The sequence below is a fragment of the Achroia grisella genome, unplaced genomic scaffold, assembly GCF_030625045.1.
Source record: "Achroia grisella isolate CSIRO2021 unplaced genomic scaffold, CSIRO_AGI_Agris_v1 utg780, whole genome shotgun sequence".
Lineage (NCBI taxonomy): Eukaryota > Metazoa > Arthropoda > Insecta > Lepidoptera > Pyralidae > Achroia > Achroia grisella.
Genome location: NW_026713020.1, coordinates 8,507,066 through 8,527,389, shown reverse-complemented (window position 1 = coordinate 8,527,389; position 20,324 = coordinate 8,507,066). Strand labels below are relative to the sequence as shown.

The 20,324-nt window shown below is 34.7% G+C and overlaps 1 protein-coding gene across 1 annotated transcript in view; it reads left to right on the top strand.

The window, feature by feature from the left end:
* The first annotated feature begins 202 nt into the window (after positions 1-202).
* The window catches only part of LOC131850932 (organic cation transporter protein-like), a 30,657-nt gene continuing 10,535 nt past the window's right edge, over positions 203-20,324 (top strand). Inside the window, exons 1-2 of the mRNA XM_059201348.1 lie at positions 203-636; positions 18,463-18,673. Of these exons, the coding sequence (XP_059057331.1) occupies positions 461-636; positions 18,463-18,673 (387 nt within the window). The 5' untranslated portion in view covers positions 203-460. The remainder of the gene's footprint in view (positions 637-18,462; positions 18,674-20,324) is intronic.

The window sequence follows — 20,324 nt, the reverse complement described above, 5'->3', positions numbered from 1 at the left end:
CTCGTCATTCAAGTAATCGTTTAGTGAGTAATTTATTTATTATTATTATTAATTTTATTAAATAGATAACATATTCAATCTTAAAAGTTTACTAGCGAATTTAAACAGTGACCAATGTCGGATGTCAGTGTCGTGTGGATTTTGTAATCATCATAGGCTACCAGCAGTGTAGTGTGGTTGTGTGTGCGCACGCGCATGCTCGTGGTTCTCAGTTCGTAAAGAGAACGAGGCTGCGCTTGTACGATCTATTGACATATATTAAATAATTCTTATATAATTTTAAATTCAAATTATGTAATTATTTATTACAAAGACATTATAAAATTCTAAATAAAAATAAAATTGAGGATCCATGTGAAAGTTGTAATCACTTACATATATATACTTACATATATGTTAAAATTCTAGACTTAAAATATAATTAAGCAATCTTGTGAAAGTTGTTAAGTAAGTAGTGAAAATGAGTAAGTCATCGAGTAAGGAGCCGCACACCTTCGACACCGACCGGCTGATGCACGACCTGGGCCAGTTCCGGTCGTTTCATTTGATGAACTATTTGCTGCTGGCGTTCACCGTTTTTGCTGCGGCACTTTACGCGATCAATTACGTATTCCTGGCTGCAGATGTGCCTTACAGGTCAGTTTTTATATATCGTCGATTAAATAGAAAAATGGCAGTATTTAAAATGTACATTTTTTTACAGGACAAGCATTTAAAGTTTATTTTTATTAAATTTATTTAAATTATTTTTCCTTTAAAGTTTTAAATTTACACAGAAGTATTGTATATCATTTTAAATGTATTTAGATAATGATTAAGACGGCGCGGTTAATTTAATTGACTTATATAAAAGGAGGCAATTCTAGCTTCTAATTTTGAAAAATGACATTTTTCTATTTAACCGACGATATATGAACTAGATATAACCAGAAATATACAACTAGCCACTGTCGCAGGCTCCCCGCAGCAAATAATTATAATTGACTAATAAAAGTAACGTATTATAAAATATATATATATGCACATGAAACCAAAATAAAAAAAATAAACAGCTCGAAGCTACAATGTATATATTCGCGGAACAAGAAAAGCGAGGAAAAAAACAATGAACAAAAATGAAATGAAAAAAAGGGCATGAATTGATGATTCATGCCCTTTTTTTCATTTCATTTTATATACATTGTAGCTTCGAGCTGTTTATTTTGTTTATTTGGTTTTATGGATATAAGGGAGTAACTTTAATAAAAAAAATATATAACAATTCAGATGCGATACAACAGAATTCAAATTTGTACTGACCAGTACTGAAATCAAAATTTAAAAAAACACTATTTACCTGTTATGTTTAAAAATAAATACTAAAGTAAATAGAAACAGAAATAATCTTTATTCAAATAAACTCATTACAAGCACTTTTGAATAGTCATATTTTGATTCTACCACTCATTCGGAATGCAGATTCATCACAAGAAGAATAAGCAAGAAACTTGAGTGTTGCTCTTTTTAATAGAAGTTTTTTATATATATAAATAATTACAGTATAACAAGTAAGAGGCATGCGATAAAAAACATAGAAATCGCTACGCACTCATTATTAGTGTAATCAGATAATATTGTCAGTGCTATGGATATAAAGTTTTTCTATAAAAACATTATTATCGTTAACGAATTCTTCAATTTTATAGTAAGCTTTTTTGCAAAGGAACTGTTTTATTTGACATTTAAATCTTTTTTCTGGCAGATTTATAACAGACTCTGGTATTTTGTTGTAAAACCTTACGCAATTGCCATAAAACGAATTACTAACTTTAGCCAAACGACATTTAGGTAAAATCAGTTTGTTATTGTTACGTAAGCTTTTATTGGTGCAATCACTAACTTTTTTGAAACTGTCTATATTCTTCCTGGCATAATGATATTTTCATAAATGTATTGAGAAGCAACGGTGAGGATATTTGATTCCTTAAAGCACTCTCGCAATGATTCCCTGGAACCCATACCATAAATGGAGCAAATGGCCCTCTTTTGTTAAACATGCGTATACCTATATAAATGATGAACATGTATAATATAGTATTAGATATACTATTGTATTGGGCGTATCCGTCAGGCAGGAGTTGGCCTTCAGCCGCTCCATAAGTCCTTCCTTGGTTTGGAGTGCCATCTGCACTCGCCCCCTAACGTCCAGTGAAGCTGTAAAGGCCAGCTGCGGCCAACAGCATTAGAGTAGTCCGAAAAAAAAAGGACTGTAATAATAGTTGTTTAATAAATAAATGAATATGTATTGATGTATAAGTGTTAGTGTTAACAAATATGAGCAATATCTTGCTACAAACTGTTCTGCAGTTCTGTCCGAAGGTTTTATATATATAATACATGTGCACCCGGGCGAAGCCGGGGCGATTAGCTAGTATACACTTCGAGCTCTTTAACATTTGTACAAGTTATTATTAAAATGAGGCAGTAAAGTCCTCGAGTGGCGACCACGGACCGGAAGACGCAGCGTGGGAAGGCCTCCAGCAAGGTGGACCGACGATCTGGTCAAGATCGCGGGAAGGCATTGGATGCGAGCAGCGCAGGACCGATCGTCGTGGAGATCTTTGGGGGAGGCCTATGTCCAGCAGTGGACGTCTTCCGGGCTGCGATGATGATGATGATGATTAAGAATTTGCCGATCTAATCCGAGTTTGAAGCCTTAGATATTCTACTAGAGTCGTATATGTCAAGCACGAGGTGGCCTTCAGCTGGCCAGCTCCTTATAAAAATATACATTTTTTTTACAATAGCCTTCGTATAGCAAACGTGTCAGCTAGCTGCGAATAACAGGTTGGAATATATAAACACATGAATGGGCAATTGTATGGTTGTGTAGACACGTGAAAGATAACACAAATATATACCTACATATAACTTAGATGTATGCATCTATACATATAAATAAAATTGGAGTGTCTGTTTGTAATATTGAAATAAACGTTTTTTACTACATGCATATGAATATAAATACGGTACATACACCAAAATAACATTTTTTACTATTTTTGTCTGTCTGTTTGTTCCGGCTAATTTCTGAAATGGCTGGACCAATTTTGACGGAACTCTTTTTGGCTAGCTAGGTAGCTGATGTAATAAGAAGTAACTTAGGCTACTTTTATTTTAGAAAAATAAAGTTAAATTCCACGCGGACGAAGTCGCGGGAACAGCTAGTATAGCATAAATATCTACTTACCTACAACTTAGAACAATTCAATAGGTCTCCAACAAGTATAATCTGTACTTAAACATAGTTTTTGTAAACATATACATATATATATATTCAAGACATACTAGCTGACCTCCACGCAGTTCCCCCTGGAAACCACCGTGATAAATTCCCAGTGAATTTCTCACGATGGGTTAACTGACCTGACCTCATGTTCATCTTATCATCCTCCACTGGTGCCCCGCCAGCGTAAACCGTTAGCGCAGGCGGGTGCACCATTCCATTATCATCCACAAAAAAAACCTCTCAAATAAGAGGGGAAAAGGGATTCTTAGTGGATTGAACAAATGACTCCATCGCTAGTAATGTTCCGAGTCAGGTTGACCTCCACGCGATTCCTCCTGGAAACTACCGTGATAAATTCTTAGTAAATCGCGGGTTTGATTCCTCGCACGGTGAAAATATTTGTAGTTATAAGTTTGTTTGTTTGTATCGGTCTGGGTGTTTTCTATGTATATACTAGCTTTTGCCCGCGGCTTCGCTCGCGTTAATTTATCCGCTCAAGGATGGAATTTATCAAAATCCTTTCTATGGGAATGCCTACGTCATAGTAGCTTTATGCATGCAAAATTTCAGTCTGATCCGTCCAGTGGTTTGGGCTGTGCGTTGATAGATCACTATGTCAGTCACCTTTGAGTTATATATATATTTAGAATGTGTATTTATCTATGTATAAATTTATGTAATATATGTACGATGTATATGGTACGACAAAAAAATCTATATTTTATTGACAAATTCATAGTGAATTTATCAGGATGGGCTAACTGACCTAACCTCATCTTATCATCCTCCACTGGTGCCCCGCCAGCGTAAACCGTTAGCGCAGGCGGGTGCACCATTGCATTATCATCCACAAGATACATCTACATGACGTCTCACGTATGGTATCACAATATTTATAAACATACGTCGATACTGTATTATTTATAACATTTCTTTCTGACGACCTCGGTGGTCTTGCGGTTTAGCACACTTCTTCACTTCCGATGGTTGCGGGTTTGATTCCTCGCACGGTGAAAATATTTGTAGTTATATAATAATAATAATAATATTTCAGGACAATTCACACAGCGCCATCTAGTCCCAAGCTAAGCAGAGCTTGTGTGATGGGTACTAGACAACTGATCTAAATACATGGATACATTTTTTTTGTAAATAAATACATATTATACATAGAAAACACCCAGACCGATACAAACAATCATACTCATGAATACAAATGTTTGTAGCATGCGAGGAATCAAACCCACGGCCATCGGATAGTAAAGCGGTGTGCTAAACCTGTCATATGTTTGTTTGTTTGTATTTTATGTATTTATTTAAAAAAACAGTTGTGTCGTATACAATACACAAGCTCTGCTTAGCTTACACTTGTACGGTATGTTTTCTATGTGTATATTTATGTATATACTAGCTTTTTTAAATTTGGCATTGGCAACCCTAGTCGAGATAGCATTGTGTGAATTGTCCTGAGATTATTATTATTATATTAAATTGGAAGAAATCATATATACATCCATATATACATCAGGTCGAGATCAAGTTGAAATTTCACAGACATGTACTTTCATTCACAATACAACAATGGTAACAACAAGTAAATTTGATAATAGAGCTGAGAAGTAACCACTTATATGTGTGACAAATGGACCGACGGCCGTGTTCCTACTATTATATAATACTATAATATATGACCAAGTTACGAGCAATACTAATAATAATATCCTGTGACTTCGTGCTAGTTAAACCGATTTTTTTAAACAAACATGTGTATGGGCAACGCCGTACGTTTTACATCAGTGATTCCCAAAGTGGTCAATATCTACCCCCAGGGGTCTATGACACACTGCAAGGGGTGTTTTATTTGACATTTAAATCTTTTTTCTGGCAGATTTATAACAGACTCTGGCAGTTGTAAAACCTTACGCAATTTCCATAAAACGAATTACTAACTTTCGTCAAACGGCACTTAGGTAAAACGACAAAATGTGATGACTCTTCAAAAATACTTCAAAGTAATTTAATAGTAATGTATTTGAATAAACGATTTTTTATTCTATTACTGATGACCCTCATCAAACTTGAACAATGTAATGGCGCAGACCTAGCTCCTGGGATGAGAGTGAGATAACCACCACAATATATTTTTATTTAATAAATATTATATATGCTTATAAACTTGAAGTAAATATATAAATAGTATAATATTAAAGATTAAATAGTTATGACATAAAATGTATGTTCTACAAGTTTGATATAATCATGTTTATTATTGAGTACAAGATATAAGTTCTGATTTGACCATACCAGTCCCACCTACCTATTGACTTTAAAAAGAACCACCATATTTCTACCCCTCCTATCGATCCCCCGTCCAATTCAAACGGGGATCGATATTGCGACCACCTGAGCCGAGGTTCGAACCCCTAGCGGTGCTAGACTAAAGTCGTATCCGTCAGGCGGGAATTGGCCTTCAGCCGCTCCATAAGTCCTTTGTTTTGGAGTGCCATCTGCACTCGCCTCCTATCGTCCGGTAAAGCTGTAAAGGCCAGCTACGGCCAACAGCATTAGAGTAGTCCGAAAAAAAAAAAGTATAGAATAGAGTTCACGTTGAACTAAAAGTCGTTAGGAAGTGTTATTTGTTTGTGCCCTCGATTTACTAATAATATTTATACTTATTGTGAAAGTGTGTTAAATATTTTTATTAAGTAAACTACACGTTTGATATGGAAAATTTCTGATCACGACTATTTATAACTTGTAGTGGTCGGATGGATGGTAGCAGAGGCAGAGCAAGGAAGGGATGGGAAGATGTTGTTGATAGGGACATGATAGAGTGTGAGGTCTCTGAAGACGATGTCCGGAACAGGATAAAGTGGCGGACAAAAATAGGGAAAGCTGACCCCACTACCATGTGGGATATATAGCCAGGAAGAGAGAGAGAGTAGTGGTCGGATGGTGGTCGGATGGTGGTCGGTCGATATTTGATCAAATGAATATAATTGTTACTTCAAATGTTATGTTTCATTAACTTTGTTCGTTTCTGGTAAATAATATATCTATAATCAATTCATATAGCTGTCACTAGCTGTTATCCGCGTTCTTTCGCGTGTAATTTAACTTTTTTTAATAAAATCTCTAAAATAAACGTAGCTAAAGTAACTTTTTATAATATTAGCTATCTGCTAGTGAAAGTCCCGTCAAATTCAATAAAGTCTTTAAAATAAAAGTAGTTTAATTTATTTCTTATAACATTAGCTATAGGTACGAAAAAATTCTGTCAAAATGGTGTACACATTTCAGAAATTACAATAACAAACAGACAGACGCACTGTCAATAATTTTATCACTTATTTTTGTTGTAAGTACCATATATAATTTCATACGCTTTTAGTGAAAATCTTTTAATTCGGTACTACAAACAAACGGTTAACTTTTATTTATTTGTATATAGATATTGTTAACCGGCAATAGTAAACATAGTTTACTGGTACAATCGATAACCTAACAATGCATTAGAGCTGTAAAATGTTTGTTAGTGAATCTTCTATAATAACAATGAAATGTGTGTACTCGTAATCACTAAACATACAATGTATTTACTTTGTAGCTTTAAATATGTATTTCCAACCATTACATCGCTTCAAAACTGTTATAATAATAATATATTTAAACTAGCTTTTGCCCGCGGCTTCGTTCGCGTTAATTTATCCCCTTAGGGGTGGAATTTATCAAAATCCTTTCTTAGGGGATGCCTACGTCATAGTAGTTTTATGCATGCAAAGTCTCAGCCCGATCGGTTTATAATTGACAAAGTTTCATAGAAACTTTCATCCCCTATTTATCCCCTTAGGGGTAGAAATAATAAAAATCCTTTCTTAGCAGATGCCTACGTCATAACATCTGCCTGCATGTCAAATATCAGCCCGATCCGTCCAGTGGTTTGGGCTGTGCGTTGATAGATCACTATGTCAGTCAGTCAGTCATCTTTGAGTTATATACATTTTAAAATAATAAATGATAACAATTTACCAGTTTCAGATTTTTCCTTTATATTACCTATCTGCATGCCAAATTTGAACTTCCTAGGTCATCTGGAAGTGGGTTATAATTTTGATCTATAGTTGATCAGTGATAAAAATGACGATATTTGGACGTTAATATCTAAATAACCGTTTGAGATATGTTTTGTCAAATTTGACAGGTTTATGTGAAAGAGTTTTTGAGTTATGAGGGGGTCAAAAGTGGCTCCAAATGGTTCATGTAAATATACACACGGTGCTGCTCGCCAGTTCTCTTACTTGAAACTCGGCTTGACACGCTGCCGCGTGTCTAGATATGACAATATATATATATTTGCTATAAAGTTCCATTCAATCTCTATAATATTATGTTTATTTGACTATACCATGCCTCTACATATTGGTGCTATTAACAGATTTTGTAAAAAATATTGATGGTAGTGAAACTAGGGAGAACCGAGACATAAGGGAAAGTACTCGCAGAATGGATTACCCTAACATTATAAAACCTACCCTTAATATTGTGTAGCATGGGAAGGGTTTCCAAGCAGTAAGGCTTTATAACTCTTTGCCCAATGGTTTAAAGATTACAAACACATAATTGGAAGCTCTTTATGGAGAGGCTGCGTTGTTTTTACAGTGTTGATAAATTCCTTAGCAGCATAAATTGTATAATTTTTTTTTTAAGTTTGACTTGGTCATTATTTATAAGTATAATTAGTAAATCACGGGATCTTACCACTTTTTATTTTTGTTGATTTGCCGATATTTCGGCAGTGTTTCAACTGCCATGATCACGGGTAAACGTGGTAAGATCCCGTGATTTACTAATTGTACTTACAATATATATTGTGACTGAATAAATAAATATCAAAAATAACAAATTTTATTTTTTGTCAATATTTTGGCGCCAAAGTTATTTCAATTTTTTAATATGGACTACGGGCAACGGGACAAAATCAAACAGTTATAATATTGAAACAATTTTCAAATTTTATTTTTTGTCAAAATTTTGGCGCCAAAGTTATTTCACTTTTTTAATATGGACTACAGGCAACGGAACAAAATCAAACAGTTATAATATTGAAACAATATTCAAATTTTATTTATTGTCAATATTTTGGCGCCAAAGTTATTTCACTTTATTAATATGGACTACAGGCAACGGAACAAAATCAAACATTTTTAATATTCAGGCAATATTCAAAGTGGGATATTCAACACCCACTGTGGACAAAAGAAAACATAGATATAACCATAATATGTACTCAACACATTATATGGGAGACTCGCTAAATGTCAATTGACAAAGACAAACACACAACTACAACCGGAACTATTATTGGGAAAATATTTACGCAAATTGTGCACTTAACGATGTTTGATGTGCCAATAAGTGTAATCCAAGTGTACATAGAGCAACTTGATCAAAGAACTTTGTACCCATTTTTGACTATATTGCGCGCACTGAGAAGTTTTAGATAAATAATCTATACATATAAATAAAATTGGAGTGTCTGTTTGTAATATTGAAATAACCGTTTTCTACTACATGCATGTGAATATAAATACGGTACATATACCAAAATAACATTTTTTACAATTTTGCCTGTCTGTCAATTTATTCCGGCTAATCTCTGAAATGGCTGGAACTATTTTGACGGGACTTTTTTGGCAGGTAGCTGATGTAATAAGGGAGTAACTTAGGCTACTTATATTTTAGAAAAATGAAGTTAAATTCCACGCGGACGAAGTCGCGGGAACAGCTAGTATACCTTAAGAATAGAAGTGCAAGAACGTAATATACTTAACAAATATAGGAAACGAAATGACGTGGAACATTTTTTCAAAAACATCTGTGATAATTTTTTAACTGACAGACAGACAACAATTGTTAAAAATGTTATTTCAGTTTTTAAAATCACTAGTATCCTGACGACTTAGGCGTAATACCGGTTAGTCAGGGAGAGAAACACCTCAATGCCTACAATATTCACAATTACCTATCTCTTATTTGTTTTTATAATAATATAAACACTTCAACTTTTTTCGCTCCAAAACTCTCGCTGCTTACGTTCAATCATCCGTCATCCACTTGTCAATGTCACATAGATTACTTTGGCTCTGGCCTCTGACGTTCCGTTTCAGGTTACATGATTATTGACTTTACCATTTTTAATTAATGGTGCGTCACACGATAGTTAACACAGTGTATGTACCGTATTTTTATTCATATGCATGTAGTAAAAAACGGTTATTTCAATATTAAAAACTGTCCAATTTTATTTATATGTACAGGACATCACGTAGTGAGGGTATTGAACTAAAATTATAATCGCTGACTGAATCGTAAACACATCAACGAGGTGTCGTACACGTGTTGTAATGTCAGGGGTCTGTTACGAAACTTCATTCATGTTTGAAGCCGATGATGGTGTGCTAACAGCAAACGCAAGGGCAGTAGGCGGCGTGAAGGCTGCTGGCACAGGGTCGCTAATGTCAACAGCTTAATTAAAGACTGTACAAGTAGAAACTTACGCAATAAAAATAAGCTAATTTTACCTAAATGCCGTCTACACAAAGTTAGTAATTCATTTTTTTTTATTTTTTTTTTTTTTTTTTTTTTTTTTTATTTAGGTCACGAACAAGGTTTAAGCGCAACCTAGTTAGTTGCCTATAATTAATATAGGCAACTACGACATTTATGTGACAAATTTGTGCTTACAATTAACAATTAACAAAACATAAAAAACAACTTAAAATTCTACCTATATAAAACCTGTACTGATTCAACTAGAACTTATGATATTATTGAGACATCTGCGAAATTTGCAATAACTATTACTAAATATGTCAACTGATGAATGTTTCTTTGAATAAGTGTTATAAGTTCTCATTAGCCTGTTTAAAGGCGAGTAGAAGCCCAAATTACTTCGTGCGAGATTGATTCTATATATATATATATATTTTAATTAATATATATATATATATATATAGAATCTTACGCAGGGTAATTGCGTAAGATTCTATAATAAACTGCCAGAGTCTACGCTAAATCTTACAGAGAGGCAATTCAAATCTTATATTAAACAAATGTTATGTAAAAAAGCCTATTATAAGATAGATGAATTTATAGATGATAGCAATGATAGCGTAGCGGCTTTTGTATTGATTGCCGCATGCATCCTTATGTAAAGTGCGAATACTGTAACTACCATATAGTAATTTTTGTAGCTGTGACGTGGTCGTGTGGAATGAGTAGTCATGCTTACGAGCGCAGTTCGTGCGGACGAGATTATATTTGCGTGCTTGTTGGTAGTTTGTATTCACACGTTTCGACTTGTAAATGTAAACTTACAAGGATTATTTAAAAGAGCAACACACAAGTTTCTTGCTCGTTCTTCTTGTGATGAGACAGCTAAAAAAAAAAAATTGTTATGAATATTCAAAAGTGCTTAAATTAAGTTTATTTAAATAAATAATTTTCTATTCTATTCTATTTTTTCAAGCAGAAACTACGGAACGGATTTTGATGAAACTCTTCAATAATGTAGCTTATATATCACAATGAAATTTATATTAATTTCGATACAAGTAGAAACTACTACTTAGAAATTACGGAAAATCGGTGGGATTGTCCAGTTTCAAATTTGTTATTTACGTTGCTTCACGTTTTTTTCCTATTGCCGTAAATAGAGTACACTGGTGTCTAATTGAATGAGTGGTGTAAATATATTACAACTATAACTTGTTGCCGTGGAATTCCCTGAAACTGTGAAGCTATACCATCGTAATATAAAAAAAAGCTATAGTACTTGTTTACCGAGAGTAACCAACTGAAGTATCTATTGAGATTATATGGAAATACTAGCTGTACAGGTGAATTCGTCCGCGTGGATTTTAACTTTATTTTTCTAAAATAAAAGTAGCCTAAGTTACATCAGCTACCTGCCAAGAAAAGTCCCGTCAAAATCGGTCCAGCCATTTCAGAGATTAGCCGGAACAAGCAGACATACAGGCAAAAAATATAAAAAATGTTATTTTAGTGTATGTACCGTATTTATATTCATATGCATGTAGTAAAAAACGGTGATTTCAATATTACAAACAGACAATCCAATTTTATTTATGTGTATAGATTAGCTGACCGGGCAAACGCTGTTTTTCATATATATTAATATAACTATTAAAAATTAGGGGTTGATGGTAGAAGGGAATCAGTGAAAAGGGAATAAGTGAATTGCGACCAAAATCTATTATGTTGATTTTGAAATTAGTGCACAATATACAGACAAACTGTTAAAAATTCTAAATATTTTTTGGGGATCAGTAACGTTGTGAAGGATTTGTAATGTGCAAGTGTCGTTATTTTTATTATATATATCTTATAGATAAAATTCTCGTGTCACAGTTTTCGTTCCCATACTCCTCCGAAACGGCACCGATTCTCATGAAATTTTGTGAGCGTATTGAGTAGGTCTGAGAATCGGCCAATATCTATTTTTCATCCCCCTAAATGTTAGGGGTAGTCCACCCCTACATTTTTTTTTATTTTAAGGCAAAACAACGTTTGCCGAGACAGCTAGTATATATATATATATAGATGATTTTTTATCTGAATCGAAATCTGAATGTTTTTAAATACTTATTAGTTATAATGTTGTAGGATTCGGATTAATTTAAATTGAAATGTAAAGTGATAACGTTTAGAGGGACGGCACAAATAGGGTCAATATGCCCAGCGGAAGGATATTAAATATATATATATCTATATGAATATTCAAATACTATAAACAAAGGAAAATGTTTATTTTTATGTATTAAACAAATTAACCTTTTGCCAATCACCTTCGATTTGATAATCGGCCAGATAAAAAATGGCAATGTCACTATAAGTTCATGGTCGAAAATAACATTATATTATATACTATTTGTACCCGCGACTTCGTCCGCGTGGTATGACCTGGTATGACCAAATACTAAAAATATTAGCTTATAACCCAAAAATCATTCATCGTTTCATCGTTCTACATAAAAAATGATGATACTTTCATACACCCTTTCATGTCCGCTTTTAACCCTTTACAATCCTTTATTGGCATTTTGTTGTATTATGTAGGTAAATGTATTAAACCATATGTTATGAATTTCATGTAATGTTAGACATAGACATACGACAGACTATATAAATACGTATACATTGTAATTAAACTGGCTTTTTTACAAATCAAAAATATATTTTATAAGACCAATCTTTGAGATTTTTTTCTCTGCTACAAAAGTTAATCAATAATGTAACGGGAACTGTCAAAGATCTGAAAAATGAAATAACTAAATATCAGCCCCGAATGATTTGTAATTGCTGAGAAAAGTTAAGGTATCTGAGGTCAATATTTGCGATGCGTCGCCTTAAAAAAGTAAATCAATTGAGTTTCTTGCCAGTTCTTCTCAATTGCTTTTATCTAATCACTATGACTTATTTTCTCTTATTAATTGTTTAACCAGTTGTTGTATATTGAATGTTTTTTCTATTTTATTATTTCATTGAATTAATGGTGGTTTGTATTCACACACTTAAATTTAAATTGTAAGTAAGAATAAATTATTTAAAAGAGCAACACACAAGTTTCTTGCTTGTTCTTCTTGTGATGAGACAGCTTTCCGAATGAGCGGTAGATTAAAAAAATGTGATGACTATTCAAAAGTGCTTCAATGTAAGTTTATTTGAATAAATGATTTTCTATTCTATTCTATTGGATCTATATACCGAACTAGACGGTAGGGAAAAAAATCTATAATGTAAAACTTGACGTTCATAAGCGGCTAAAATGTCCTACATGAATAAATGATTTTTGAACTTGGAAGTTACGAGTACAAACTCCCTAAGTCCATATAACTACCTACTTGTAGTTACACCATCGGCATGGATACAGCGATTGTTCTTGTCTCCCTAAGTCCATATAACTACCTACTTGAATTTACACCATAGACATGGATACAGCGATTGATCTTGTCTCCCTAAGTCCATATAACTACCTACTTGTAGTTACACCATCGGCATGGATACAGCGATTGTTCTTGTCTCCCTAAGTCCATATAACTACCTACTTGTAGTTACACCATCGGCATGGATACAGCGATTGTTCTTGTCTCCCTAAGTCCATATAACTACCTACTTGTAGTTACACCATCGGCATGGATACAGCGATTGTTCTTGTCTCCCTAAGTCCATATAACTATCTACTTGTAGTTACACCATCGGCATGGATACAGCGATTGTTCTTGTCTCCCTAAGTCCTTAACTACCTACTTGTAGTTACACCATCGGCATGGATACAGCGATTGTTCTTGTCTCCCTAAGTCCATATAACTCACTTCTTGTAGTTACACCATCGGCATGGATACAGCGATTGTTCTTGTCTCCCTAAGTCCATATAACTACCTACTTGTAGTTACACCATCGGCATGGATACAGCGATTGTTCTTGTCTCCCTAAGTCCATATAACTACCTACTTGTAGTTACACCATCGGCATGGATACAGCGATTGTTCTTGGAAAGTATGCCCCAATACTTTCCAACAGTTGTTCTTGAATCAAATGAGCGCCATCCTACTTCTTGGATGGCGCTCATTTGGTTCAGCAAAGAAGAAGAGCGAGAACAAAGGAAGGCAGGTCGACGGTCACTCTAGTTTTAGTCGCGTACGTTAATAGGTTAATTTTAGTATAGGACGAATAAATTGCGATTCCTAAATTGTAGGTTAGAATTAAATAAATTAATTAAATGAACTTTCTTTTCTTTTAAAAAACCATCACCGACCGTCAGAACGTAATTTGTGTATAAATATTTTTTAAAGAGTGAATTATTGATCGTCACATTTATTGCATATATCATTTTCGTAATGTTACATAGTATAAAACAAAGTCGCTGTCGCTGTCTGTCCGTCCCTATGTATGCATAAATCTTGAACTACGCAAAGGATTTTGAAGCGATTTTTTTTACTATAATAGATAGAGTGATTCAAGAGGAAGGTTTATAATACATACTAGCTGTACTCGCGACTACGTCCGCGTGGAAATTAACTTTATGTTTCTAAAATAAAAGTAGCCTAAATTACTCCTTATTACATCAGCTACCTGCTAAGAAGAGTCCCATCAAAATCAGTCCAGCCATTGCCGAGATTAGCCGGAACAAACAGACAGACAGACAAAACTTGTAAAAAATGTCATTTTGGTTTATGTACCGTATTTATCATATGCATGTAGTAAAAAACGATTATTTCAATATTACAAACAGACACTTCAATTTTATTTATACGTATACATTATACATGTACACCCGTGCGAAGCCGGGGCGAGTAGGTAGTTGTCGATATTAGGCTACAACAAATAACGTCAGATTTTGTTCCACAAAATAGCATTTTTTATAGCACAACCAACGAGAGCTGAGTTTAACTGACAATGCATAATTACCGACCATTAAAGAGCCATTCTATTGTTTGGTTTTAATAATTGATAGCAGATGGTAGTAGGTCCCTATTTAAACATTTGTATGTATGTAAACAGTCATACACTTATTAGATATTTAACTATGTAACTTATACTTAACTAGTTACTTGCCCCGGCTTCGCACGGGTGTACATGTATTATGTATACATATAAATAAAATTGGAGTGTCTGTTTGTAATATTGAAATAACCGTTTTTTACTACATGCATATGAATATAAATACGGTACATACCAAAATAACATTTTTTACAATTTTTGTCTGTCTGTTTGTTCCGGCTAATCTCGGCAATGGCTGGACCGGTTTTGACGGGACTTTTCTTAGCAGGTAGCTGATGTAATAAGGAGTAACTACTGCATGTAGTAAAAAACGGTATTTCAATGCGCACGGGTGTACATGTATTATACATATAAACCTTCCTCTTGAATCACTCTATCTATTAAAAAGAACCGTTTCAAAATCCGTTGCGTAGTTTTAAACATTTAAGCATACATAGGGACAGACAGCGACAGCGACTTTGTTTTATACTATGTAATGATGATACACACATTGAATGCAAAATTCGTTACGACCTTTTAATTTATAATTATTCAAAGTAGGACCTTGAGAGAGACGAAGATCTTAAGAACCGAACAGTGTCTGCATCATCTGTTGTATTTAAATTAAAGTGATTGGATACAAGGAAAATTCTTAATAATATTATAAAACTACCCGCCGAGGTTTTCTCACGAGACTACAGCATGGAGTTTTTCAAGAAGGGTATATTAAGGTTTCTTAAAGTAACTGTATGTACCAACAAACACAGATACTTAATCAGAAATAGAAATAGAAATAATCTATCTACCGCATATATCACGGTAAGTATTCTGAGGAATTGTTCGGATTAATACCAGCTGCTGAGTTTCACCACCGTACCACCCGCCAGAAACTGAAATACCATCCTGATCATCTGGATGAATGGCGGTCTTCCACAGTACGGTTTTCTAGAAACTTTTTGCCTCGCACAACCACATTGTGGAATCACCTTCCAGCAATGGTATTTCCGAACCGATACGATATTGAAACCTTCAAGAAAAGAGCTTATTCCTTTTTAAAAGGCCGACAACGTACTTGCAATTCCCCTGGTGTTGCGGGTGCTCATGGGCGGCGGTAATCACTTACCATCAGGTGAGCCGCATGCTCGTTTGTCCCGTGTTATAAAAAAAAAATCTTTATTCAAATAAACTTAATATAAGCACTTTTGAATAGTCAAGTTTTTTTATTCTACCGCTCGTTACCGCTACCGCATAAATACGGAAATCACTCAAAAATGTCAAAAACGCCAAAAAAAAGGAAATAAAAAAAAGAAAAGGTTACATACCGGCAATCACGAATAATTCGTTATACACAAAACAAAAATTAAACGTAAAAGAAAGAAAAAAAGAAAAATAAGCTAAAAAAGGAATGGATACATACCAAGAACCGCAAATATTTCATCAGTACAAATAATCCATCTCGTAAAAGAAAGAACATCGCAAATCCAATCACTCGTCTTGTAAATATTAACATATATAAATATAAATATAACACACGCCTATAAATAACACTCAAACTATCTAACAAACGTTAATAATAATTAAACCAAACAAATAAAACCTCTTCCAAAACATTTAACATACTCTGCTAAAGCGAGCGTAACCCAAAAGCGGAAACGCAGAAGCTAAAAGAAGTTACAAAAATATGCACAATAAAAAAAAAGAAGAGGGCCGACAACGCGCACGTGACACCCCTAGGGTTTCAGGCGTCCATACGCTACGTAACCATTTACCATCAGGTAGGCCTTATGTTGGCCATCATAGTAGTATAAAAAGAAATATAAATGCGATAGTAACTCTAAATGTCTGCCAAGGATTTTTTTTATTTTAATACTGTATGTACATTCAACTCGGATGGGCAGCGTTGCGGAAGCTCCGATATATCTTTTCGTCCAAATTACCGCAGTGTCTCAAGACGAAGGTTTACGACCAATGTGTGTTGCCAGTGACTACAGCACAGAGACGTGGTCGCTAACTATGGGCCTCATGAATAAGCTCAGAGTCACTGAAGGGCAATGGAGAGGGCTATGCTCGGAGTTTCTCTGCGTGATCGAATCAGAAATGAGGAGATCCGCAGAAGAACCAGAGTGACCGACATAGCCCGACTGAAGTGGCAATGGGCAGGGCACATAGCTCGTAGAACAGATGGCCGTTGGGGCAGTAAAATCCTCGAGTGGCGTCCGCGAACCGGAAGACGCAGCGTGGTAAGGCCTCCAGCAAGGTGGACCGACGATCTGGTCAAGATCGCTGGAAGGCGATGGATGCGAGCAGCGCAAGACCGATCGTCGTGGAGATCTTTGGGGGAGGTCTTTATTCAGTGGACGTCTTCCGGGCTGAGATGATGATGATGACTGTATATACCCATGTTTCTGCATGTCATCACGTCAGTATCGTGTCAGTCGGTCTGTACACGCCGGCACTAACTGTATAATTATCATAATGCTTGTGATAACATTTCAAACACGGCAATGTTTAACAGTAATAGCTTATTTCCGTCCATACAATGTATGAAGACACAATTATTTTACATTACTCGTGTGTGTGTGAGCTCTGCAAGCGGCTTCGTTTGTTATAATTTTATTTTATAGCATAGTACTATAATAATAATAATAATAAGATTTTTACCCGCAATGATCAGTCTATTACCCCATCAATGGCAGATATATAATATATATATAAAAAAAAAAAATAATCTCAGGACAATTCACACAGCGCCATCTAGACCCAAGTTAAGCTTATGTTATAGGTACTAGATAACTGATACACCTACGTAGTTTTTTTTTTCGTAAATTCAAATCAAAAATCATTTATGTAGGACATTTTAGTCGCTTATGAACGTCAAATTTTTTACATTATAATTTTATTTTTTCCCTACCGTCCGGTTCGGTATATAGATCCAATTGAGAAGAGAGATCCAACTGGCAAGAAACTCAATTGAATTACTTTTTTTTTAAAGCCAGTTTATTTACAATGTATATTTATATAGGTGTCTATGTCTAACATTAAATGAAAATCCCGTGCATGAACAACTATTGCCATGCACGCTCGTCATTTAAGTAATCGTTTAGTGAGTAATAGGCCTTGCTCAGTAAATATGATTTAACAGATGTTTTGAATTTAAAATAAAACAAAATCGCTGTCGCTCTGTTCCTGTGTGTGCTTAAATCTTTAAAACTACGCAACGGATTTTGGAGCGGTTTTTTTAATAGATAGAGTGATTCAAGAGGAAGGTAGGATCTATACATATAAATAAAATTGGAGTGTCTGTTTGTAATATTGAAATAACCGTGTTTTACTACATGCATATGAATATAATTACGGTACATACACCAAAATAACATTTTTTACAAGTCTGTTTGTTCCGGCTAATCTCTGAAATGGCTGGATCAATTTTGACAGGACTTTTTTTAGCAGGTAACTGATGTAATAAGGAGGAACTTAGGCTACTTTTATTTTAGAAAAATATAGTTAAATTCCACACGGACGAAGTCGCGAGTACAGCTAATGTATAATACATGTACACCCGTGTGAAGCCGGGGCGAGTAGCTAGTATACTATAAAACAGCTATAAAAAAAAATATATCTCTTACTTTCAGATGCGTGGTACCAGAGTGCGAAGCATCCAACAGTACAGATTACAGCCCGCTATGGCTGGAAGCCGAGCTGCCGGCCGGGGGGCGGGAGCGGCGCTGCTCCCGGAGGTCTCCTCTAGACCCTCAGGAGTCCTGCGACGGCGCCACCTTTTCCGAGGAACTGCAGGAGTGTGACCAGTGGCTGTACGCATCCAACGATACTATTGTGACTGAGGTAAGTTTATCATAGTTTATTTTTGTTATATTACAAAAAAGACTCGTGTTATGTTATGATGGACATAACAAAATAATCCATTGATTTACTCCCTTCATCCGCGTGGAATTTAACTTTTCTAAAATAAAAGCTGACTAAGTTACTCCTTATTACATCAGCTACCTGCCAACAAAAGTCCCGTCAATATCGGTCCAGCCATTTCAGAGATTAGCCGGAACATACAGAGAGACTGACAGACAAACATTGTAAAAAATGTTATTTTGGTGTATGTACCATATTTATATTCATATGTAGTAAAAAAACGGTTATTTCAATATTACAAACAGACAGAGTGTCTGTTTGTATAATTATAATTTATAATTTTATTTATATGTATAGAACATTATATTAAACTAGCTGTTCCCGCGACTTCGTCCACGTGGAATTTAACTTTATTTTTTTTAAATAAAAGTAGCCTAAAGAACTAAAAATTATTTTGTTCGTCTTAATTCATTCGTGACATTAGGTACTGATTGGTTCAAACTAATACATTTACATCCTGCATCATCCCTTATTTTATTCCCATGGGGGTTGAATTTATCAAAATCCTATTTAAACGAACGTCTTCAATCTTTAATTTCAGTTCAATCAGTCGAAAATCTAAGAAGATTTATACAAACTTTCATCCCCTATTTTATCCCCTTAGGGGTGGAATTTATCAAAATCCTTTCTTAGCGGATGCCTACGTCATAACATCTACCTGCATGCCAAATTTCAGCCCGATCCGTCCAGTGGTTTGGGTTGTGCGTTGATAGATCACTATGTCAGTCAGTCACCTTTGATTTATAAGTCAATATATAGATAAGCTCTAATGAAATTAACTGTTTGTAATTACAAATTAATAGCTTTTTTATTCAATTAATAAAATATGTATTATTAATTGAATATATGTACATACATATATTATACACTGGTTGTGTGTATTGTCAAGTACATACTTGACAATACACACAACCAGTGTATACCCTGATGATATTAAAACAACACAAAGATGGTGATGAGATCATCAAGATCACTGTGGTCGCTGATGTGGTAAGTTTGACAAATAAACGCTCAACTGCCATGTTGACATTTGAATACAAAAATAGTTTTTTTGTATTGTGTGATTAGTTATTATGGACTATTTGTATGGGAGCTCGTTGTTTGCGAAAGTTACGATGCCTTGCATGTTATAAGTCAACTACCTGCACCCGCGACTACGTCCGCGTGGAATTTAACTTTATTTTTCTAAAATAAAAGTAGCCTAAGTTACTCTCTATTACATCAGTTACCTGCCAATAAAAGTCCCGTCAAAATAGGTCCAGCCATTTCAGAGATTAGCCGGAACAAACAGACAGACAGATAAAAATTGTAAAAAATGTTATTTTGCTGTATGTACCGTGTTTATATTCATATGCATGTAGTAAAAAACGGTTATTTCAATATTACAAACAGACACTCCAATTTTATTTATCTGTGTATTGACCTATTTTTATTGACATTTTTTTACTAGACCACAGATTCTGTCGTCTATATCTCTCAACTCTCTTTTATTTTACTTCTTCTCCAATCTTTTCTTTTCTTCGGAGTTTTGAGCTACTGTCAGGTGCTAAGACCTGTAACACTGCGACCT